Source organism: Marmota monax, unplaced genomic scaffold (assembly GCF_021218885.2).
Source record: "Marmota monax isolate L192 unplaced genomic scaffold, Marmota_monax_Labrador192_F-V1.1 WCK01_AAM20220418_F8-fsc00011, whole genome shotgun sequence".
Lineage (NCBI taxonomy): Eukaryota > Metazoa > Chordata > Mammalia > Rodentia > Sciuridae > Marmota > Marmota monax.
Window position 1 is genome coordinate 23,878,223 of NW_026693082.1, and position 23,497 is coordinate 23,901,719.

Consider the following 23,497-nt stretch of genomic DNA (forward strand, 5'->3'; position numbering starts at 1 on the left):
GTTCTAAGATTCTTGAGCCTGAAAGCAGAGGGTAGGAAGGGGCGTTTAACCTTGGTACAGTTTTCACCATGATTTTTCATCTCTGTACCTATTTACCACTTAGAAAAATTCAAATGTGATGTTTTTTCAAGATGGTGTTCCCTATTAGTCAATATTATTGGTAGATGCAAAAAATCTGAGGTAACAGTTGATAAACTTCTTTTTTTTTTAATCAAAGAGAAGATGTGACCCAGGTTATTTAAAATATTGGGTAAAATAAATCCCAGCATTTAAATTTTTAAATGGCAATTTGCTTGTAGGGGTGTGGTCATCTTTCTGATTGTGTGCTTTTGGATTCATGTTTAGATGTGTTTGGATTTTGAGTGATGGGGCTCCGGTAGGATGTAAGATTGTATAGATGCAATTTACATACAAGTGTTAGGGAAAATGGTATTCTTTTAAGAATTTTCTGGAGGAATCAGGTTTGACTGTTTTAAGCATTTAAAATTGTAGTTCGTATCTAATAACCTTTTAACATAATAGATTCTACATTTATCTAAGTTAAAAGTACAAAGTATTTGGCTCTTTTAAATCCAAGTAATAAAAAGCTGCTACATAACTGAGAATATGCAGAATGTCAAGCTCAGCAGTAGTCATATAGACTTTTTTTTCCATTTGATTTTCAGATCAACCCCATTAGAGATGTATCATCCCTATGTTACAGGGGGAGGTTTGGGTAATCAGATATTTCCAAAGTCAGAGATAGTAAGCTATGCAGTCAAGTCAGGTCTTGAGATTTGGGGAACTAGGGAAAATAGATAATTTAGGGGTGTGTTATATTTTGAAGGTCAGTAACCAAGCGTAAGTTGGGGTGAGGAGCACTGTCTCACCTGTGGTGAGAACTACTAGAGAGGGTAGGTCAACTCAGAGAGAAAGATTGGCCAAAGTTGACTTCTGTTTTTTCCCACCAAAATCTAAATTTTGTGTACATTAAGCAAAAAGAGAGGCTGAGGAAATAAGTCTATTTCCTCTTCATTCATTACATAGAAATGTGGTCCTCTGCCCAGTCTCAACCCTGGGTTAGTATCATTATTAATCTTCCTGGAGGATGGATGGGCTTTCATAACTTCTCTTAGGTATACTCTTCTCCCGAGTACAGTTTCCAGCATTGTTTCTGGGAGACAAGGGACTCAGTTCTTAAAACCTTAGTTGGGAAAACTCTTGGAATCAAGCCCATTTCTAAACAGGAACTTCATAATCCTGAACTGCCAAGCCCCACCCCCATCCAGCTCAGCCCATTGAATGTAATGTTGGGACGTTTTCTGTCATCAGAACCATCTATCTCTTTTACTTTCACTTGAATAATTGTGTGCTTAGTTCCTCAGAGGCACATCTTCATCTATGTTAGTTTCTTGGAGCGGAGAATCCAGACAGGTCTGCTGAATATGCACACTTTGGCCCCAAGTTTGCTTTCTAATATGCTCACAAAACTTCTAATGCCCTTCGTGGGAACTTCTGAAAGACACTTAAGAGCTAAATCGCTCCCTTATCCATATGGTAAGCTTAAATCCAACCTTGACTTTCATAATTTAAGCAAGGTGAATAGAAAGTCATCCTATTCATAACTTTGTAGCTTATGCTAATGAAGCAAACTTATAGATATAAAAATCCCATATCTATTTTGTTCAGAATGAGACTGAACAGCTTATGAGAAATTTGGTCCAAGTAAATCCCTAACTATTGAATGTTAAATAAGGTTGCCTGTTAAGATCATATCAAAATTTCCACCCACTATCAATTCTTCTTGCAGATATTCTAATGTTAATATTAACTCATGTCATTCCCACTGGCACCACCCTTGTGTTGGCAATTGTCACATGCCACTTGGAATTGTGGTCTTTGTCTCTGTGTTCCTTGGTCAGCCTCTGGACTACTGTGATGGCTGCTACCTTTGCCATCAGTCTCTTCTCTTCATCACCTCATGTTTTTATTCAGGTTCAATCCTCTAAAACACAGTTTGGTCATGTCACTCCCCTGTTCCAGAATATTTGATTATTTACTAATCCTGTTGCCTCTGAAATAAATTCCTGGGCCACACTTTGGGGAAACATGGAGCACCTTAGGAAGAGGTCAGAGGGGATTTAAAGGCTATGGGATCTGGGTCAGGTGGCTTGGGGGAGGGTTTAAAGAAGCAGAGCTTTGCCCTTGGTTGGATGTTATCTGCAAATATGGTCGTTATATGGTTATATATCTTAAAATCAATCTTTATTTAAAAGGTGGGAATACTGAAGTGAGACTTCTGCTGTCATTGATAAAGCAGCAGTAGTCACTCCCAGTAGCCAGCATTTGGGGCTATTTGGTCACCATTGTGGTTTGCAGAGGTTTGTATGCTTTTCCACGTTCAGACATGTTATAGAGTGGTCTTTCTTTTGTCATAATTCATCAGTCACATAGTGACCTCTTCTGAGGTTGATGTCATGTGTCATTGCTTACTTTTAATAAGAGCCGTGAGTGCCAGATCAGTTCTCATCTTTCTCAGCATGTAATTATAACTGATAAGAGATGAAAGTTGACCAGTATCTTATTTGTACAATATTTTGTTCTAATTATCTTGTCATTGGAACTTAGTACCATTGAAGGTTCCCTCTTGGAAGGGCAGGGGATCTGGGGCTAGATTGTCTGGGTTCAGACATTAATTTTTTTCCTTATTAGTTGAAGAACTTTTTTAAACCTCTTGGAGCCTTTTTCCTCATGTGTAGCATGGTGTGGGGAGTAGTAGCTGTAATTCCTAAGACAGACTGATACAGTTCACATAAGAGACTGAGCATAGCACTCAGAGAGAGATGCTGAACCTAGTAAACTCCCAGGACAGTAAAGGAAGAAGTAAAGAGAAGAGGTGACTTTGGCCTTTGCCCCAAAGCATATGCTTCCAGAATCTCTTTTTGAGACAGGAGATTCACTAAGGCAGCCCTGGGGCCAGAAAGTGCTCCTGGTAAACTATCACACCTGGGTGCGTGTATGGTCGCACAGCCAACTTTATTGCTCCTATGTGGGTCTATAAGCCTTATTGAAAAAAAAAGTTAACAGAGAACAAACTGTAGCCAAACAGATATCCCAAGATTTAGGAAGACATGAGATGCCAGAACTATTTTGAACAAAAAAGATAGTGACATTTATAAAAAAAAAAAAAATGTGATTAGTTTTCCTTCTTTAAAATAAGAATCAACAGGGTCATGTTAAAATCATGGAGGATGTTGGGACTAGAAGAGGCGCAAATAAGAGAGAGGGTTATGAACTACATTCATTAACTAATTCTCAATAGTATTCTTCCTTTGTTGCATGAAGAAAGCTTGTAAATTCTAAATATTAATAGAGAAATAATTATATTGTAATATGTTTAGTTATATGTTAACTATATGTAATAATAGGATATATTACATAAAACATGAGAAAAATAACAAGCAAATTTGATCATTATAACAAAAGACATGAAGTGAAATTTTTACAATAAAATATAAGAAGAAAGCAAAACATTAAATTCAACAAATTAACACTTACAATTAAGGTATGTAAGCTTGATTTCCTTACTAAAAGATAAGCTCTTACACTGCATTAAAAACAAGCATATAAGTATGGTATCACAAAACATTTATAAAATGAGAATTAAAAACAAAGGCATGGAAAATATATATATATAAGTGCTAATAAAATAGAGCAGATATAGCAATATTATTACAAGGTAAATTTAATTCAAGGTGAAAAGCATTCAGTAAGATAAAGGATATTTTATTAAGATAAAATGCATAATTCAAAAGACAATGTGAATCATAAGTCTTTATCAACATAGATTTGAAATATATAGGACAAAAATTAGACAAAAACTGTCAAGTCTCCAGTGTACACTATGGATTTGCCATTTTTTTTAATTTGGTTAATTCTCAGTAGAAACGAACTGATCAAGTGAACCAAAAAAATGACATAAGGATTAAAGGAACTGAAAAATAATGACTATGCATGATTATATAGACATAGCTATGAAATATTGTACCCAGGATATGAAAAAAATATACTTCATACCAACTTAATTACCACAATAGCGGCCATGATCAAAGCCTCAAATACTGTCAGTAAATTCCCCTAAATCCACCTGAATTATAGAAAGTCACAGTCCCTGAGAAAAATGAAATAAAATTAGAAATTAAGCAATAAGACATTTTAAAGTCTATCAACTTAAACGATTTAGATACCCATTTAAAAGACTAGTGGGGAAAAAATTTGAAACCAAAATTTAAATTACTTTGATATAAAAGAATAAAACCTTTAAAGCTGTGGTAGGTATAACAAAGCATTTTTGCCATTATAATCAATATTTAAATAGGTTCAATGAATGCTACAGTCTATAAGTAGATCCATTATTATTTCGGAATTTAGCATTTAGGACTTTTCAACGGAATGTTAACAGGATGGACAATTTGGCAAATTGTGTTGAATCAACATAATTAGAATGTGATGAGGAATGATCTTATAATTTTAGGATAGCAACTCCTTTGTAAGCAATACACAAATCTCAGAAAATGGACTTAAGTACATGAAATATTTTTAGATTTATGATGGAAGACACAGAGAAAAGAAATTTACCAGTAAATGATAATCGAAGAGAAAATTTTTGCCTGAGACATAATGAATAATGACTCAATTTCACAAAGAACTCTTTACCAAATGGTAAGAAAAAGACAAATCTAGAAAAATTGGCAAAATACTTGAACAAGAAGTTAAAAGGGCACAAATATGAATCGATGAAAATATTCAGAGGAACATAAATGCAATTTATTACACAGGCAAGAAATCAATGTATTGAGACTACCTAGCATAAGGAAAGGTGCTTTTATTTATTAATTGAATAATGAGCACTCAGTGTGTCTCAGGCACTACTGTAGGTTCTGAGTATATAATATGAATAGAACAAATGTGGCTCCAGGACCAAATATGGAAATTCAGATGTTAAGGTGACAAAGAACTATGTTGGACAACAGACTATAATAATTCTAATAGGAACATAGTGGTAAAGGAAGGATAAAAAGATTAAGAATCAATAGATTGAGAGGGGGAAAATATCTTTAGTATGAGAGGAAAGACCTGATTTATAGATAAAATAGCAAGAACTAAAATGACAAGAAGAACCCAGCTATGCTGAGAACCAAGGAAGAAAGTTCTTGACTCAAGGATAAGCATGTAGTATTTCAATAATCTGAAAGGATGCTGGTGTATTTGGGTTAATGAGAATAAAGGAGAAGAAATCATGAGGTTGACAAGAGGGGAAGCAGCCAGACAGATGAGGCGCATCACGCAGGCTGTTGCATAGAGTCTGGATTTTATTCCAGTCACAGAGGAGAAGCATAAGAAGTTTCTTATTTTATTTTTTCATTTTGAGGAAGTGACTACTCTGATTGCTGTGTTGAGAATAGATTTGAGGAAGCAAGAGTAGAAATGGAAAGACTATTGAAGATGTTACTGACATGGTCCAGTTAAAGGTTGATTTGGGTGATGTCAAGTCAGAGAAAAAAATATACATATTGTGTGGAAAAATCAATAGAACATGTTGGTTTGAGGGATGAGGAAGGAGGAAGAAATAAGGATGGTTCCCAGCTGACTTGATCTACTGAATGTATAGTGATGCCAAGCACCAAGATGGGAACTGTTAGGAGAGGACCAAAGTTTGGGTAGAAAAGTATCAAAAGTTTAATTTTATTTTTTATTTATTAATTTGTTAAATTATTTTTTTTCTCAAAAGTTTAACTTTAAATGTGATAAATTGGAGATACCTGAGAGATAACAAATGGGAAATTGTACATAAAAATTTGGTCTTTGCAAGCAAGTATGTGTGTGAGATAAAAATTTAGAAATTATTAGCATGTAAATAGATAAAATCATTTAAATTGTAGATTTGAGGAGTAGCCCAGGATTAAATATGGAGGAATTCTATCTTTTAGAATTTAAGTGGAGGTGAAAGAACATTGAGAGGCAGGGTAAGTCAACAAGTGTGATGTCCCAGAAATCAAGACAGAAAGGTTGAATGAGAAGAAGCCCAGTGGAGATGGCTAAAGGAAGTCATCTGTGATCCTGACAGGATTGATTTGGGTATGATGGGGGGATGCAGCCTGATTGGATTGGACTTGAGAATAAATAGAGATTTGGAAATAGTGATGGCATTTATCAGCTCTTGAGTTATTTGAGAAGGAGAGCAATGAAATGAGGCATAACAGGATAAAGTTGAGGGATCAAGGGAGAGTCATGTTTGTGTAAAGACAGAAAAAAATCCAATACAGCAGAGGAGAGACTGGATGAAAAGGGTATGACAGAAGAAATAAAGTCCTTGAGAAGGCATATATGGATAGGTTCCTCAACAAGTATAACCAGTGGATTAATCAATGATTAAAAAAGATTATTTCTAGTATAATGGAGGAAGTACTTAAAATTTTTTCTTCCTGTTCTGGGGATTGAACCCAGGGCTTCATTCAGAGCAATATACTTCTCCAGCCTAAAATGATTTGTTTAAAGGAGAAAAGATGCAGATATATGGAATTGAAGAATTGGTGTTGGGGAAGTTGAATGTTATGGTTTAGATGTGGTGTCTCCCCAAACTCACATGTGAGACAATGCAAGAAGGTTTGGAGGAGAAATTATTGGGTCATAGCCTTAACCTAATCAGTGAATCAATCCTTGATGGGATTATCTGAGTGGTGGCTGGAGGCAGGTGGGGTGTGGCTGGAGGAAGTGGTTAATTGGGGGTGTGGCCATGGGGTATATATTTTGTATGGGGATAGTGGAATCTTTCTCTGCTTCTCATCATTATGGGAGCTATTTCTCTCTGCCACACTCTTCTGCCATGATGTCCTGCCTCACCTTGAGCCTTGAAGAATGGAGCCGTGCTTCTATGGACTGGGACTTCTGAAATTGTGAGCCCTCTAATAAACTTTTCCTTCCCTAAAATTGTTCTGGTTGGATTTTTTATTCACAGAGGCAAAATATCTGACTAAAACAATGAAGGAGTTTTTCTGTTCTTAAAAAAGTATGAAGAGGGCTGGGGATGTGGCTCAAGCGGTAGCGTGCTCGCCTGGCATGCGCGCGGCCCGGGTTCGATACTCAGCACCACATACCAACAAAGATGTTGTGTCCGCCGAGAACTAAAAATAAATAAAAATAAAAAAGTATGAAGAGATTTTTCATGTGAGAGCAATGTGTGAGGGAAAACATAAAATGTGGAAGAAGATTAATGAATGAAATTGAGTAGAATTACTGAATAAAGCTAAAATTCATGAATTTCCTGTGACGCTAGTCTACCCCATCACTCTGTCCTACTTCATGCTTTCTATCTCCAAAACACCTGTTATATTTGCCCAAGTTTGATTCACCTGCTCTAGTACAGACACAGAAAAGGCAGATTTTATCTGAATCTGATATATCTTTTTTCAGACAAACATGAAGGAAAGAGAGAGGAGGAAGAAAGTTAAAGGTATTTGTAAGCAAATATTTTTTTAATGGATTATAGTATCTAAGCTGTATAGGAAGTAAAGATAGATCAGAGCTAATGGTGAGAAAGAGGTGAAAGCAATGGTTTGGAAATTCAAATAAATTGGAAAATTGTTGTATGAAAGCGTTTGAAAGAACATGGAGTGATAGTTGTATACAAGAATGGGATCTTTCATCTGGTAGTTTAGAGAGTGTGCATTTATCAATGGCAGTGATGTCTAGGGTGTGACCCTAGGAGTGTAGCTGAAATCGAATGGTAAAAAGTTACTGAGATGAGAAGTCAAAAAATAGGTCCAGTGATGATGAGAGATGGGGAAAGTATACAGGACACCTATGTTGATGAAAACAGTCAATATAGGGAGGAAGTCCAAAGTCTTGAACAAATGAGAGCTGGTTGACCAGAAGGCTGAATGGTGACAATGGAAAAGAGGATGATGTAATCTGATATCAAGAGATCTACAGAATGGGGTGAAGGTGGGAGTTCATAACCCACTAGAATCAAAGTGTGGAATATGATATGTCAAGAAATTTGTAATGTTTTGAACAACCCACAATAAAAAATTAAAAAAAAAAAAAAAAAAAAAAAAAAAAAAAAAAGAGATCTACAGAAATGGACATTTTTTGCAAATGGTGGAGGAGAAGTAATGCTCTGGAAGTAATGTAGGAAGTAAAGAAGATGCCTGCTCCATCCTTCAGGCACTGAGGCATATGCACATGAGAAATAAAATGCCTCCATTTAGGTGGCTCAGAAAGAAGTACTTTCTCAAGAGATAGTCAGGTTTTAGGTAATGCAGAAAAGTTTTATGCAGATTTTTTTAAAAAATTAAGTAATGTGAATTTAGAGAAAAGATACAAAAATAGTATACTTTTCAGTAAAACCTTCATCTGGCTATTGTTAGTCTCTCATGCAATCATAGCACAATTATCAAAACCAGGAAATTAACATTGGTACAATACTATTAACTAAACTTGTAGACATTATTGACATTTCATCAGTTTCCCTCCAGTGCCCACTTTCAATTTTAGGATCTAATTTAAGACCACATAAAACATCTACTCATCATTATTCCTTAATTCCCTCCTATCTGTTAGTAACTCATTTTTTCTTTTTCTTTTCATAAACTTAACACTTTCAGTGGGTACTGGTAGTCACTTACAATATCCCCCAATTTTTATTTGCCTAATATTTTCTCATGATTAGATTGAGGTTCTTTTAATAAAAATACCACAGAAATGATGCCATGTATTCTCAGTGAATCGTATAAGAGGAGAGTACATGACATCATCAGTGAGCATTTGGTATTGTGGTCATTTGGTAAAGGGGCTGTTTTCCCCCTTTATAACTGGTATATCTCTTGGGAAAGATATTTTAAAATTATGCTAATATTCTGTTATCCTCCAACTTTTGCCCACTGATTTCAGCATCCGTAAGTGGATCTTACCTTGACGTGTGCCTAATAGTGATATTGTATTAGAGGGAGACTTTTTGACATGAGATTAAAGATATAAAGGACTGGTTCTTGGTTAAAGATAAAAAATTTATTGCATATCGAAAAGCTAGGGAGGCTAAATGGAGGGGTGGGGGCTTAAATGGTAGGTATGTTGGGCAGTATGGGATTGATTAATGATGGATGATGGGTGTATTAGTCATCTTCCATCATTATAACAAAATACCTGAGATGATCATCTTATAAAGATAAAAGATTTATTTTAGCTCATAGTTTTAGAGGTTCCAGTCCATGATTAATGTGTCCCATTGCTTTGGGCTCATGGCAAATTAGCACATCACTGCAGGAGTGTGTGGCAGTACAAAACTGCTCACCTTATAGCCAGGAGGCAAAAGAGGAAAGGGAAAAGACTGGGATCCCACAATCTCCCTTAAGAGAAAACCGCCAATGATCTCACAGTAGTCTTCATCTCTTGAAGTATCATATCACCACCTCCCAATTGTGTCACCCTGTGTACCGAGCCTTTAACACATGGATCTTGCAGAACATTTAATGTACAAACTATAGCAATGATTAAGGAGTGAAGCACTTGGAGGTGACTGAGATAAATAGAATGTGTGAGACAGAATGGAATTAGTTCGTAGGAGGGGTAAGCCATGGTTCTACATTGCCACTTTCATGCAATTAATTTTTGTTCAGACTGTAAATTTGCGTAGAGTAGTTTGGCAAAATTAAGATTCAAGCACGCATATTCACTTATAGAAACTTATACTGGAAATTAATTCTATTTCTAGGTAAATATTCTAGAAATTATATTTATATGTACAAGACAGATATAGCAGGATATTCAGTGGAACAACATAAATATCTATCAGTAAGACTGCTAAATGCATTATGTAATGTCTGTATTGTAGCATGCTACTCAGAGACCAAAAGAATGAAGTTAGACATATCAGCATTAATATGGAAAGGAATTTGAAGAATGTTAATTGAAAATAAGTCAATATTTAAAACAAAATTTTATAGTGTCCCTCTTAAGGGGGAAAAATCTATTTAGGATAGGAAAATCTATGGGACGAAAAATGGACACACAAATTTCAAAGGATGAGAATGTATGTGTCTTTCTTGTTGAATGACTGGGGCCAGTGTAGGAGTCAGCAGGTTTTGTCACTTGGCATTAGGACACTCAGTCTCCAGCATGAAGTCAGGGGCCTTCCAAGCTCTTTTGGAGTGCTACCATCAGATAGGAGAAGGAAAGAGTACTGAGTCAGGTGGGAAATTATTGATGTGTATCACTTCAGGACTGGACCTTGCTTACATTTCATTGTCCAGAACTCAGATATACAGCCACATCTAATTGCATGGGAGCTGGGAAATATAGTCTAACTCTGTGTCGAAGAAGCAGAAAAACGTATTTAGAGAAGAGCTGGTGGTCTGTTTATCCTAATTACCCTCTGTGAAGTAAACTTCTATTCATCGGTTATCATCCTAAGCAGATATTTACCACTAAATGGAAAATAGTCCAGGAGGATTCATATGAGACAACTCATGATGTTGAATTTTGGGGAAAAGGGTAAGGTTGAGAGGAGTATTAAGCAGGACTTTTGTTTTTTGTTATTTAAACTTTTCCTTGTTAAGGTGAGATTGCAATAAATCACCAAGTTGATCTTAAAGCAGGAGACTTTATTCACCAACCAGCATTCTGAATTCACCAGCTGGAGGGCCAAGGGGTAGGCTGCAAGTGTATACCCTTCGACCCCCTCCTAGGGTTTGAGTACATCTATTATAGTCCAAAACGATATTGTCCAAAAACATACATATTATAGTCCAAAATCATAAGTGGCTGTCGTTATGATTCAAAACCATAAACGAATGTCATGAGATCTAAAATCATAAGCAGGGAGTGGGCCAAAATGTCCCTAGTTGAGTGCAAGTTAAAGAATGGTGACTAACATCTACACAATCAATCTCTGACAAGGTGCATTGTCCAAGAAAAATGGGAACCAAAAGGAGAATACTTTTACATTGATAAGAATTGCCATTTTGTGTTGCCAAACATGCTATGCTAAGCAACTACTGATGGGTACAGAGGCAGGACTTTTCCATGGGAGAAGCATTTCTTACTTGTGGAGTCGCAGGGCTAAATGGAGTCGATTTGGTCATTGCCCATATAGCCTGACCCATAACATCTTATTTTCATATAATATTCACATACCACTTTTGTGGTTAATGATTTAAAGCTTTAAAGACCAGTTAAACCAGGAGAAAGTGTTGTTTAAAGTATGTAAGATAGTTTGGTTACTATGAGTAAGTGCAAATTCTAGTTCTCCCAGAGTTACTACTCACATTTATGTTTTGTTTTATATGTCTTATTCTTGTGATCTCTTAAGTAGAGAATTGTGCATTTGCCAGTAGATTTTCTCCCACCCTCTTACTTCCCTAGGCTCCATGTGTGCTTATAGGTATGTGAATGTCTTGTGTTATACGAAACTGACTCAGGCAAAATAATACCTCTTCAGATTGCCTTATAACCTATATTGCTAAGACCATAGTAGAGGCTTGGGAAATACCTGTTGTCTGTGTGAGTACATACATGTGGGAATATAAGAGTGACTGCCAACTTTCCTGAACCTCATGGTGGCAAAGTTCAGGTTTGTGAAGCTATTGCAAAGTGTGGGTGGAATGCAGGGCTAGATAGCGCTTGCATAGATAGTTCCTAAGACACACTGAGATTTTGTTTCCAAATGCGTTATATAACATGAATTATTCATAGGTCTGAATCATGTGGACCTAAGATAATTATGCATATTAAATATCCATCTGTATTACTATAGTAGTTCTTAAGATCACCAGGGGTGCTTTTAAAAAACAGATTCCCAGATTCCACTTCAGACAGGCTAGAAAGTCAAAGACTTGAGTCTAGTAATTTCTCAGAAGCACCATCAACGAGGCTCCTGTAGCCAGCACCACACAGGTCTTCTCACTGGCATTTTGGAAACTATTATGACATCTGCCAAGTCTTGCCCTAGTAAACACCACCCAAGTGTGTGTGCTTTTTCTCTTTGAGAAGTATTTCAAATATACAGGAAATATGTATCAGCCACCAAGGGCACATTATTAAGATTCTACTTTTATTTGCTTAATTTTTAAAAAGAAATTGAACATTAGAGACTGTTAAGTTTTATCCTTTCCCCTTATCCCTTTCTTACTCCTCTTTTCCATAGCAGTAACCACTATCCTAGAATGTAACGTTTGTCAGTGGCCTTCAGCCAAAACCACCAGGGACACACCTGTAATTGATGTTGAGTTTATTGTCACAGCAAAGTAAAATGCATACCATAGGGAACAGTGGGTTATCTCAGTAAGAAAGTGTTAGAACCTATTAAAGGATTTGGGCTTTGGTTGGGTAATTTTGCAAAGGGCCTAAAGAAACAGGGGTTGCCTTGGATTAGATTGAATGCTATCAGACAGTGGAGACAATTTTATGATTAGGTATCTTGATAAATTTCATCGATAGAGAGAACAGACTAGAATGAGGGTGAAGTTGTAAGTTGTAAAGTTGTTAGAAGTAGCAGTTATTTGCCCTGTTAGAGGGATGGATGTTTGTAATGGGTGGATTGCACGATGACCCTGTGTGAATTTATGTCCAACAGTAGAACAAGTCTTAACTTTGCAGGGTTCAGTCAGTTTGTAATAACACTGAACTCCAGACCAATTCCTGGATGTCAGAAGCTCTTCCTCTTCCTTCTCACTATTCAAGTTTTTCTAATTTTACTATCTGTGTATGAATTCACAACTGCTGGGTTTTTATAATATTACTGTATCGTGATTTTCACAATTGTTTTTATTTCTTTACTGAATTGTTTTGAGACACAACTATATTGATTCATGATATAAATTAACCCATTCCCTTCTTCCCTCCCTTTTCTTCCTCCTACTTTTCCACCCTCCATCTTCTTCTTTCTCTCTCTCCCCCGAGGCTCTTACAAATAGTGCTGCGTTACGTGTCCTTTCTCAATTCTCCTTATCTACCTGTGCCAGAGTTTCTCTAGTGTAAACATTTAGACTTTGTGCACATACTCAGCTCCACCAAGTATTGCCAAGTTGCTCTCCACAGCAGTGAGACCAATTTGCTCTTCTATCAGCAATTCCTAAGAGGACCAGTTCTGCCAAACACCCTCTGTAGTATGAGACAAGGTTTTCATACTTTTTAATTTTTTTCTTGCCAATTTGGCAGATGTGTAATGGTGTCTTGTTTTAATTTCCATATTCCCAATTATTAGTGAGATTGACCATCTTTTCTCATGGGTATTGCTCATGAGAAGCAGTCAGGCACAGTGGCTGCAAGTATGGCCTCTGGAGCCAGGCTGCCTGGGTCTGAGCCCAGGTTTTGACAGTTACTAGCCGTATGACCTTGAGCAACTTACTTCTAGGAACTGGAGATGACAATGGAATTCTTGCAAGGTTGTCATAGAAGGAATGTATATAAAGTTTTTCAGTATGGCCCGACACATAATAAATACTATATGCGCCCTGAGCTGTTGCTCTTCTAATTGTTGTTGTTAATCTTTTTTCCTATATGAAGTATGTGTTTCTATTTTTTGCCCAATTTTCTATTGGGCTGTTTGTCTTTGTGTAATTTGATTTGTTAGCATTCTTTATATATTTTGCACATTAACTCTTTTTATTATTTTTTTCCTTGGCTGTAAATATTTTTCATGGTCATTTTTTTCATCTTATGTGTAGTACTTGCTTTTCTTATATTAACAGAAAGATGTAGAGTTATAAACTGTAAATGAAGTGCCATACCTTAGTATGAGGCATAAATATGAAATATTGTCTGATACCCTTCTCTCTCCAAGTGTTAGATGATGGACATAGAACTGCAAAGCCACTATTTCTCAGCCCTTTCTTTAATAATAGAATTCAGTCTTGCTTATTCTTTCTTTTAAAATAAACATAAAGCATATATAGTTAAAAATGCATTGTCAACAGTGCCAACCCAAACAGGCAGAAACAAAATCAGCCTGTCAGAGTTAGGAGGACTTTGGGGGCACATCTGACAAGTAGATGTTTTCTTTTTCTTCTTTTTTTTTTAGTACCGGGAATTGAACTCGGAGGCACTCAGCCACTGAGCCATATCCCCAGCCCTATTTTATATTTTATTTAGAGACAGGATCTCACTGAGTTGCTTAGAGCCTTACTGTTGCTGAGGCTGGCTTTGAATTCATGATCCTCCTGCTTCAGCCTCCTGAGTCACTGGGATTACAGATGTGTGCCACTGCGTCCGGCAAGTAGATGTTTTCTTTGGTGTGTTTGTATTTGATCACACAGCATTGGCCCTCAGTGTTCCATTTTTTTTTTAATTAGTTGCCAAATCATTTCACATTAAAAATCTCAGCATTTTGTTATGACAGTGAAAACTGGGACATCTGGCATGCTGGCCTGGGCTCCCATGGACAACAACAGTCTGGAGCTAAGAAGCAGCTGATCCCTTTACGTGGAAGCTCACTCTCTAGTTTGTCAAAATCCCCGACACACTCTCTGGCCTCTATCATTGACCTCAGTGGCAATTGTCATTTATCACCAGGTCTGAGCTCCTGTTTCCCTCACTCATTTGTCTGAGCCCTGTAGTCATTTGAGTTTGTGTGGAAGCTAACAGAAGGTGAGGAAAAGTAGCACTGCTCCATTTACTCCCCAGCAACATAAAAAGTACCAGGAGAGACGTTTGTACTTATTTTTCAACAGCAGTACCTTCCCCATTATGACTGTTTATAATTGTAGTTTAACATTTTGATGAGAATATCCTTATATATCCTGTCATAATTTGTAGTTGGCAGATATGGGCAACTAGGTAGGGAAAGTTGCTTAATACCTTGTAGCCCTGATGTTAGTCTCTTGACTCACCAACTTCTACGAGTCCATGTTAATTTTTGTTCTTTTTTTTAGCACATTATTTTTTTAATTGTATATGGTAACAATGCCATTATTTATTTATTTTTATGTGGTGCTAAGGATTGAACCCAGTGCCTCACATGTCCTAGGTGAGCATTCTACCACTGAACTACAACTCTAGGTCCAACATTTTTTTTTTTTTTTTTTGACTATTGAAAATCCCAGTTTTCTAATTCTCAAATCAAATAACTTTACAGGAATTGTCTTTTGCAATTCTGGGCTAGTCAAAGGAGTCCTCAAAGGTAAACTTCACTCTCTGTGGCCTTTCCTAGTTTTTTTTTTTTTTTTTTTTGTCATTTTATGGAGGTCAAATTTTGTTACTGATGACTCTTCATTGACAGTTATAAATATTCCATCATACTACAATATAACAAGCCATTTTCTTGTCCTTCCTTAATTTTTTCAAAGTGAATTTCCTCAAACCCCTACCTATCTTCAATCTAGACAAAGTTTTAGTGATTTTAGGATAAATTAATGCTAATTTTTATACTCTGGGTCTAGGTGGTTCCTAGATATGAAACACAGACATCTCAAGGATGAGTAATCTTCCCCCCTTTCCCAGCATTCCCTTTTCATCCTAAAGTTCTGAAATGACTGAGAAGCCAAATGGAATCCTTGAAAATTCTTTTTCCTATTCTTCTTCAGCTATTCTTGGCTTCTTATGTACTTTTGGAAGTGAGAAATTATTCTCTTTACATATTTATTTATGTTGTATTTTCAGCATAGGCTGATTGCTGTCTTAAACAGGCCCCAAAATATATAGTGTTTGAGTGTTATCTGTGGTTTTTATCTTGCTCATTTATGATATGAGTGAACAGGTTTGAGATTAGGCTCCCTCCCATCAGGTACTTAGGTACAAAAATGGACAGAAATTCTACCAACTTCACTATATAACCTCCAAAGTTTCTCTATAAGTTAACCCTTTTTCATACAACCATTTGGCCAAAACGTATGGAGGCATGTAGCTGAGAAATTTAAAATAAACTTCAGTCCTGGAAATGGTGTGCATTATCTCATCTCACATTCATTGGACAAGATTCAAGTATATTGCCAATCTTTGCTGTCAGGGAGGCCAGGAAACACTGTAACCGAGTATGACCAGGATAAGAGGAGAACATAAGTTTTGGTAAATGTTTAGCATCCCTGCTACAGCTGTGAGATATTGAGGAGAAGCAATCCTGATGAAACTTTAGGAATAAGCCATAGGAATCATCCCAAGAACAAGCAGGAAGGATCCTTGAAGATCAAAGTTGGACCTGTAAACTAAATCTCCAAAACCAGTCTAACCAGTTGCTCTGTAGAGAGTAAAAGAAGTCCTGTATTCATGCCTGGGTCAGAGTGATAAAGTATGAGAGGACCACCCACCTGCAATAGATAGTAGGAACACCAAGGGAAAGCTGGCTCAGAGTGCCCAGAGTTTAGATTCTTAGTCTAGTTGGACTTCCTTCAAGGCCATTTTCCTGTGTTTGTTCTTCAACAAGGTTATTTTATTTTTAGAACTGATGACCACAGTTACCTACAGGGATCCCAATTCAGTTTAGTATATGGGAATTCTATTATCTACCAGGCACTGTGCCAATAGTAGAAAAACACCACTTAGCTTAGTAACTCAAGGCTTTCCTTGTTTGTATTGTTCATTGTATGGAAATAATCCACATTCTCCTTAGTCCCCTATTTATATTTCCATGTCAGTCCCAGGTCTGTCACCATGCTTTACTCTTGCAGTCTGGGTGGGACAGTGTGGCTGGTGGCCCTGCACCCACCCAGTTTGTGCTTGGCATTAGCAGGAAAGAAGCAGTGGGCAGTGCACAGTGAGCCCCTGTCAGTCAACGAGGTCTACAGTTCCTTCCATACCACTGAGTTTCTTTGTCCCTACTTTTCCCCCTGTCTGCATTCCATTAACAATATTCAAAAATCTCATCCAAACTTCTGGCAACTCTTCTTTTTACACTTTTGACTGATGACTTCCTAAAACTCCAGACAGTGGGGTGGCTTCCAGGCTGTGTGACTTCATTAGTCTCCTTGTCTTAATCTGGGTGAGATAAGTAATCCTAGATAAATGGAAGGCCTGTGTGTCTCAACTGCGGAAGTCTTACACTTCTCATGGTTTTGTGTTTTGTTTCACTTTTAGATCTTTCTTTCCAGCAACCCTCTAAGCTGACTTAAATGCCAGGTTCTACCTAAGGAATTGTTCAATGGGGGTATTGGTATCTCTCTTCTTTTAAAATTTCTAATTCCTCTTGTTGATTCCCCCACCCCGCACTGGATGATATTGGTTCTTACTGAACCCTTTGTGTTTCATGCCCACTTCCTAAGTACTTGGTGACTCTGATCTTAGCAGTACAGAAACAGCAGGACATCAGGAAGAAGATGGGAGCAGGCTGCAAGAGTCTGCCACAATATAAATCAGGCCTCAATGAGGTGTTTGGTTATAAATGTGGAATAAGAGGTTAAAAAAATCCCATAAATTCCATGGGAAAAGGACAAGGGAATAGAAAATAACCCAAACAGAATGGAGCAGTCATTACAGAAAGGAATGGGAACTAATTTCAATGGTCTGTGACTGACATTAGGTGAGAGGAGAAATTGGGGTGGTGGCTTGGATTAAAGGAAAAACAAAGAACTTCTCATTAAGAAGAAGAAATTTCTCATTAAAGAAATTTCTAGGTCAACCTTTCAGAGCTCTAAGGAAATGTCAGAAATGCAGACCAGAATCAGCATCACTTTTTAACCTCTGTGGACAGAGGTTCTCTGCATGCCTTGACTTAAATGCACATCTGAGTGTGTGTCTGGAGACAGAGGGTTCATTTCTGCTTCCAGAATCTCAATAGATGGGAAAGAGCTGCTGAATTAGAGGGTACATATATCCTGTAGGTAGTCAAAGCCACGAGGAAGATGGGGACTGGAGAAAGACTCCTGGTGGGTGAAGGGCTTAACGTAAGACTGCGTGAAACGAGGTGTTGTAGGGGATTCATGTTGCACAGCTCCATACTGGAGTCTGGTGTCAGACTTAAAATGTTCACATAGGAAATTAGGCCTGTACTGTGGAGTCTGAGAGAGTGTCATCTCCACGTCAGTAACGCAGAGTGGGAAAAATGAAATCATAGGTTCACATTTCACAAACCTAGTTTTCTATTTTTCAAACTAATGTTCTTCAGAATGCAGTTTTGTTTTGATTTGAGACTGTAACTTGCTCTCCACCTAACCTTTTGTTCTCCCTGGGATACTTTCAGTCATCTCCCAATAAAAGTCTAGGTTAGTATCCAAAGCCACAATAAACAACAGGATCTCTATTTTTATGAAGGCACTAACACCTATTTGTGTTTCTGGTAGCACAACTGCTGCATTCTTGAGCAAACTGGATGCAGAGTTGCCAAACAGAAGTGCCTATCAAACTGCTCCTCGTGACCTGCAGTTCTCTACACAGGTAAGTAGAACATCAGGTGGGGTGCTGTTTGGCACCTTCCAAAGAACTGTTTAGAGACTGTGGTTAAGGTCATTGAGTGACCGGGACAGCATAGAACTCTGGAAGTAAAGGCAGATGGCCTGATCTGAAACTTTGACCTCAGCTGCTCAATGAGCTACAAAACCATGCGGATATTTATTACCTACACAACAGTCATCTGTAAAGTCATTGTCCTCACCCAGTCATCACCCATCTTTCCCTCAAATTCTTATGTCAACTTAAAGTCTACTGTGTGCACAGAGCACTCTAGTAGAATGAGGGAGAAAAACAGTCAGAAAGCACCATTGCTTGGTCAAGAAGAAGCATTTGCGTCAGACTGTGTGTGTAGGGACATTTCCTAGTAAAGGGACACCTGAGTGTTGTTTTAAAGGTGAGTTAGTAAAGCCAAGAATCACTCCAGGTGTCAGAGTTAATTAAGACACAGAAGCAAAAACAGGTATAAAGGCAAGAAAAAAAAGCATGGCTCATTTGTGGAAGAAGAGGCGGAGCTGCAGAGAAGGGAACTAGAAGGCTGCAGAAGCAATCAGGAGCCATAAGAGGCTTTGCTCAATTAGGGTACCAGAGGCAATTTGGGTGGGAGAATTTATCCTATAGTTTCAAGGGCATCTGTGGCCCATAGGCACAAAATATTAATAACACCACCCAGACATTGAGGCATTTAGAAATCCCCACACAAGAAGCTGATGGAGTTCCTGGTAGAAAACCCCCTGAAGATGTTTGTATGCCACGTTGGAGGACTTGCACCCCATTCTGTGAGTACAGAAATGTTGTAAACCAGGAGGGCTCAAGGTCAGATTTAAGAGTTTTGACTGCATCACGCTGATAACTGTGTAGAGGATGGATCTAAAGGAATAGAGAGAGAAGGAAGTCGCTAAGGCTTCTGCCCCAGTCTGGGTGAGGAATGATGAAGATGTCAACTAGGACAGCAGGTAAAGGGATGCAAATGAAAGGAAAGAGAGCTTAGAAGATGAAAGCAGCTAGGGCTTGGTTATTGACCAGCTAATCAGGGATAAGAAAATAAATGTCACTAAGAATGCCCCTGGAAAGGAAAAGATGGATATAAGTTTTAAAAAGTCTTAATATTGACTTGCCCCAAACCTGGAAAACTTTATGTCGTTAGAGAAATTTGATCTTCATATTCCCCTGTCCCCATCCCTTTCTCATTAGGAACCATGTTTTAGAATATTAGGAGGACATTATGACACTCTTAGAAAAAGTTCACGGTACTCCTTCCTCCTGCCACTGCCTCTGATGTGGTGTTTCAAAGTCTAAATTTGCCAGTGTGGGTCTTCCATAAGTCATATCAGTTGAAATCCCTCATTTCTGTCCCCTCATTGCAGGATCTGGGGAAAGAATTGAGAAGCTGTAGGTAATGGGTTAAATCATGTGTAGATGACACTCATCATCATCTATCTGGATATCCTTGTGACTGAGGGGAGTGGAGGGTGACAGGAGTTGGGTGGCTCTACCAGCTGGGGTTTTGTTTGCCAGGGTGGTCTTGCTTTCTGTTTGAGAGCTTCTGAATCCTGTGATTTGCAACACCTGGCAGAACTGCGTGAGCTTGCTCTATTGATCTTGGCTTATTTCTTCAATTTAACAAGATCATCCTGAATTTTAATATTATTGTCCAAAGCATTAGCAGTGCTCCCAGAGCTGCATATTCTGTGGATTGATTAGTGCATTTGTCACACAATCCTCAGAGATATCAATAGAAAATATAGAGCAGGATTGGCCCCAGGATGGTTCCTTATGAACTGCTTGCAGTAGCTGCTCTCATTTTGACACCAAACTATTAATAAGTTTTTGGTGTTCAATATATTTAGCTGACTTTTTACCCATATTTTACTCTTCTCATTCTGTCTAATCCATATGCATAGAATTCTTCTGAGAATGCTTTGTGGAACCATTTCTAATGCTTTAGGAAAATCAAATATGTACATTACACTTCTGTGAAGAGCATTTCTTCTCTGTTAAAAGAGGGCACTTGGGGTTTGCCTTAGCTGTGGTTAATGTATAGTGTGGAAAATGTGTGATTCCAATCTCTATGGGATATGAGTAGCTGGGAGGATTTGCTTTTCTTTTTGCTAATTTTAATTATACTACCTAACACAATTTTTCTGAGAAAATTTTTCTTCTTAAGACATGAATTGGTGTGAAAATACTTTGTATACAACCAGAGATATAAAAAATTGTGTTCTATATGCGTAATATGAATTATAATGCATTCTGCTGTCATATACTTAAAAAATTAATAAAATAAAAAATTTCTTCTTTTTTATTTAAATGTGGATCTGACATTGGCAGATGGGAGTTTAATTAATACTATATAGTTATGTTGATGAAAAAGTCCTTCAGGTTTAGGACTTTAGACCACAGGTATTTACAGAGCTCACTTACATGCATGTTGATGGAGTTCTCTGTACTGTGTGTGTGTGAGGGGCAGAAGGTCATACCTTCCTCAGTCATCATCACTGAATATTTCCAGTTGCATAGTAAATGATTTTCAATTCCTGGTTTGTATCTTCTTTTTCTTCTACAAAGAATAGCCATTTCTTTTTCTTTTCTTTTCTTTTTTTTTTAATGTATCTTCTTGTTCCACTTCCCCAGATCATTGAGTGGCTCCCTAGATCTTCAAGGATAAGATCAAAATGCCTTAGCTTATATATCTGCTTTCTACTCTCTGTCCTTCCTCTTGTCCCTGTCTTGCCTCCCCTATTCTCCCTCCTTCATTACCTTCCTGCTTCTTGAAATATTCTCATTCCCTCCCTCTCTATCTCCCCCCCCCCCCCCCCCCCCCCGCTTCTCCTCAGTCTTCTAGGGCCTGGAGGACTGGCCTCCGGTCTAGATCTTTGCTCCTCTAAATGTGGTCCTTGGACCAGTCACATGGCCATCACCTGAGAACTTATGGAAATGCAAACAAATCATAGGTCCCACTCTAGACCCCCGAGTCAGAACCTGCATTTTTAACACGATCCATGGGTGATCTGTGTGCATATTAGTGTTTCAGAGACTGTCCTGTACTCATGCTCTCATTCTGCCCTGCACACTCTATGCAGTTTGGCTATTATAATTCATGTGCCATGTATTCTTTCTTTCAAGATTGCAAATGACACTCAAATATCTATGTCCCTCTTGCACCCCTTTGATTCTACTTCTCCTCCAATACTTCAGACTCCTTGTATTTCCTATTGCTGTGTAACTAATTGTCACAAACTTAGTGATTTAATTCAACATAAATTTATTCACTTTATTTTCTGGGGTCCAGAAATTTGGAATGAGTCTTAGGGTGCTAACTAAAATCAAGTGGTTAGCAGAGTACCTGCTGGTGGCTTCTTCTGGGGCATCTGTTCCTTGCCTCCTTGGCTTCTTGTCCCATGGCTTCAATGCTCTAATCTCTGCTTCTGCTTCATGTCATCTTCTCTCTATTCTTTGACCTTTTGTCTTCCTGTTATAACGATCATATTGATTACTCTGGGTCCATCAGGACAATCCAAGCCCATCTCCCCATCCCAGATCTTTAATTTCTACAGAATCCCTTTTGCCATATAAAGTAACATTAAGAGGTTCCAGGAGTTAGGATGGGAACATCTTTGGGAGGTGGCATTATTTATCCCACCTCACTCTCCTAGTTGTTTCTTTTGTTATTTGGTGCTCAGTGTCTATGAACATGTAGATTGCTATCTCTGATCCATTTTAAACCTTATTAACTCATTTTTTTCTTCTCATTCTCCCAGTGTAATTTTTCAGTATTTCATGATTTCCCTTTTCTTGCTACCTGGCCAGTTAGTATATTCTGGTTACACTTTCTTTCTTTTTAACTTTTTAAGCATTTTCCTTTATTTTTTACATTTTCTTAGTTTCCTTTGCATATCTGACAGTCTTTGGCTTTTGTGACTATTCAACCATATATCAATTGATTCAAATTTCTGTACGATTTTTCATTTTATGCCAGCTTGTCAATTCTGCCCTCCTCTCCCCGTTGGGTTCCTCTTACCACCCCCTCTAAACTGTATTAGTTTTTCTATAGTGCTGCTACACAGATATTGTTCTGGGACTTTCCCTGAACATAATGGTCCTCAGTCTCCTCTGCACAGTGGACTAACCTGGGGAGCTTTAAAAATTGCCGCTGCCTGGGTCTCACCCCCAGGGATCCTGCCATATTGTGGTCTGGGTCTCAGGATTTTGAAAAGCTCCCCAAGTGGTTCTAAAGTGCAGCCAAGGTTGAGAATCACTGCCTTGAAGCCATCGTGGGAATCACTTTTATTGCTTTCTTATCTTGAATCTTCCAATTTCTGGACCTCATTTCTTTTATTTTCCTGGTTTATTTCTTTGTTTTGGTGGAACATATTATTTAGTAGCTTCCCCAGAGAAGATGTATGGAAGGCAAACGTGTTCAGGTCCTTCCATATCTGAAATTATCTTTATTCAGCCCTTATATTTTGCTTGAAATTTAACTGGTAACTCTTCCAATTTGGAAATAATTTTCCCTCGGAATTTTGAAGACATTGCTCTTCTAGTTTTGGAGAAGAAAAGGTTGGTTCATGAGAACTCCAGGTTCAGCTGAATTTTAGTTCTTATATGAGGGTTTCTCTGTGCTTCTCCTGAAAATATGTTAATATCTCCATTTATTTTTCTGATATTCTGTAATGATGTAGCTTAGTCTGGGGGGGGTCTTTAAAAATTCATTTTCAATCTAGAAATTAATCTGTAGTTCTAGATGATTTGTGTTATTTCTTCGATTTATTAACCTTCATTTTCTCTTTATGGAATTCCGATAATTCAAATCCCAGACCACCTGGATTTTATACTATCTCTTCATCTTCTTTGTCTTCACAGATTTTCACCTGTGAATACAGATGTCTCTTGGGTTTTGAAGATAGAGTTTGTGTTTGTTTTCTCCTCTCTTCAGGGTAATTTCTGGGAGAAGAAAAGAACAAAACCCTGCTTACTCTGTCTTGAGAATGTAACAGTTATCATGGGCTGCCTTGTGCCCCCATCTCAGTTTATATGTTTGAGGGCTAACCCCCAGCATCTCAGAATGTGACCTTATTTGGAGATCGGGTCTTCATAGAGGTAATTAAATGAAAATGAGTCCATTAGGGTAGATTCTAATGAGGAT

At 37.8% G+C, this 23,497-nt stretch overlaps 1 protein-coding gene across 7 annotated transcripts in view; it reads left to right on the forward strand.

Moving 5' to 3' along the window:
- Positions 1 to 23,497, forward strand: part of Epsti1 (epithelial stromal interaction 1) — a 97,529-nt gene that overhangs the window by 43,236 nt on the left and 30,796 nt on the right. For all 7 annotated transcript variants that reach the window (XM_046454173.2, XM_046454174.2, XM_046454175.2 and 4 more), the window contains exon 7: positions 18,246 to 18,339. In XM_046454173.2, coding sequence (XP_046310129.1) covers positions 18,246 to 18,339 — 94 coding nt within the window. The remainder of the gene's footprint in view (positions 1 to 18,245; positions 18,340 to 23,497) is intronic.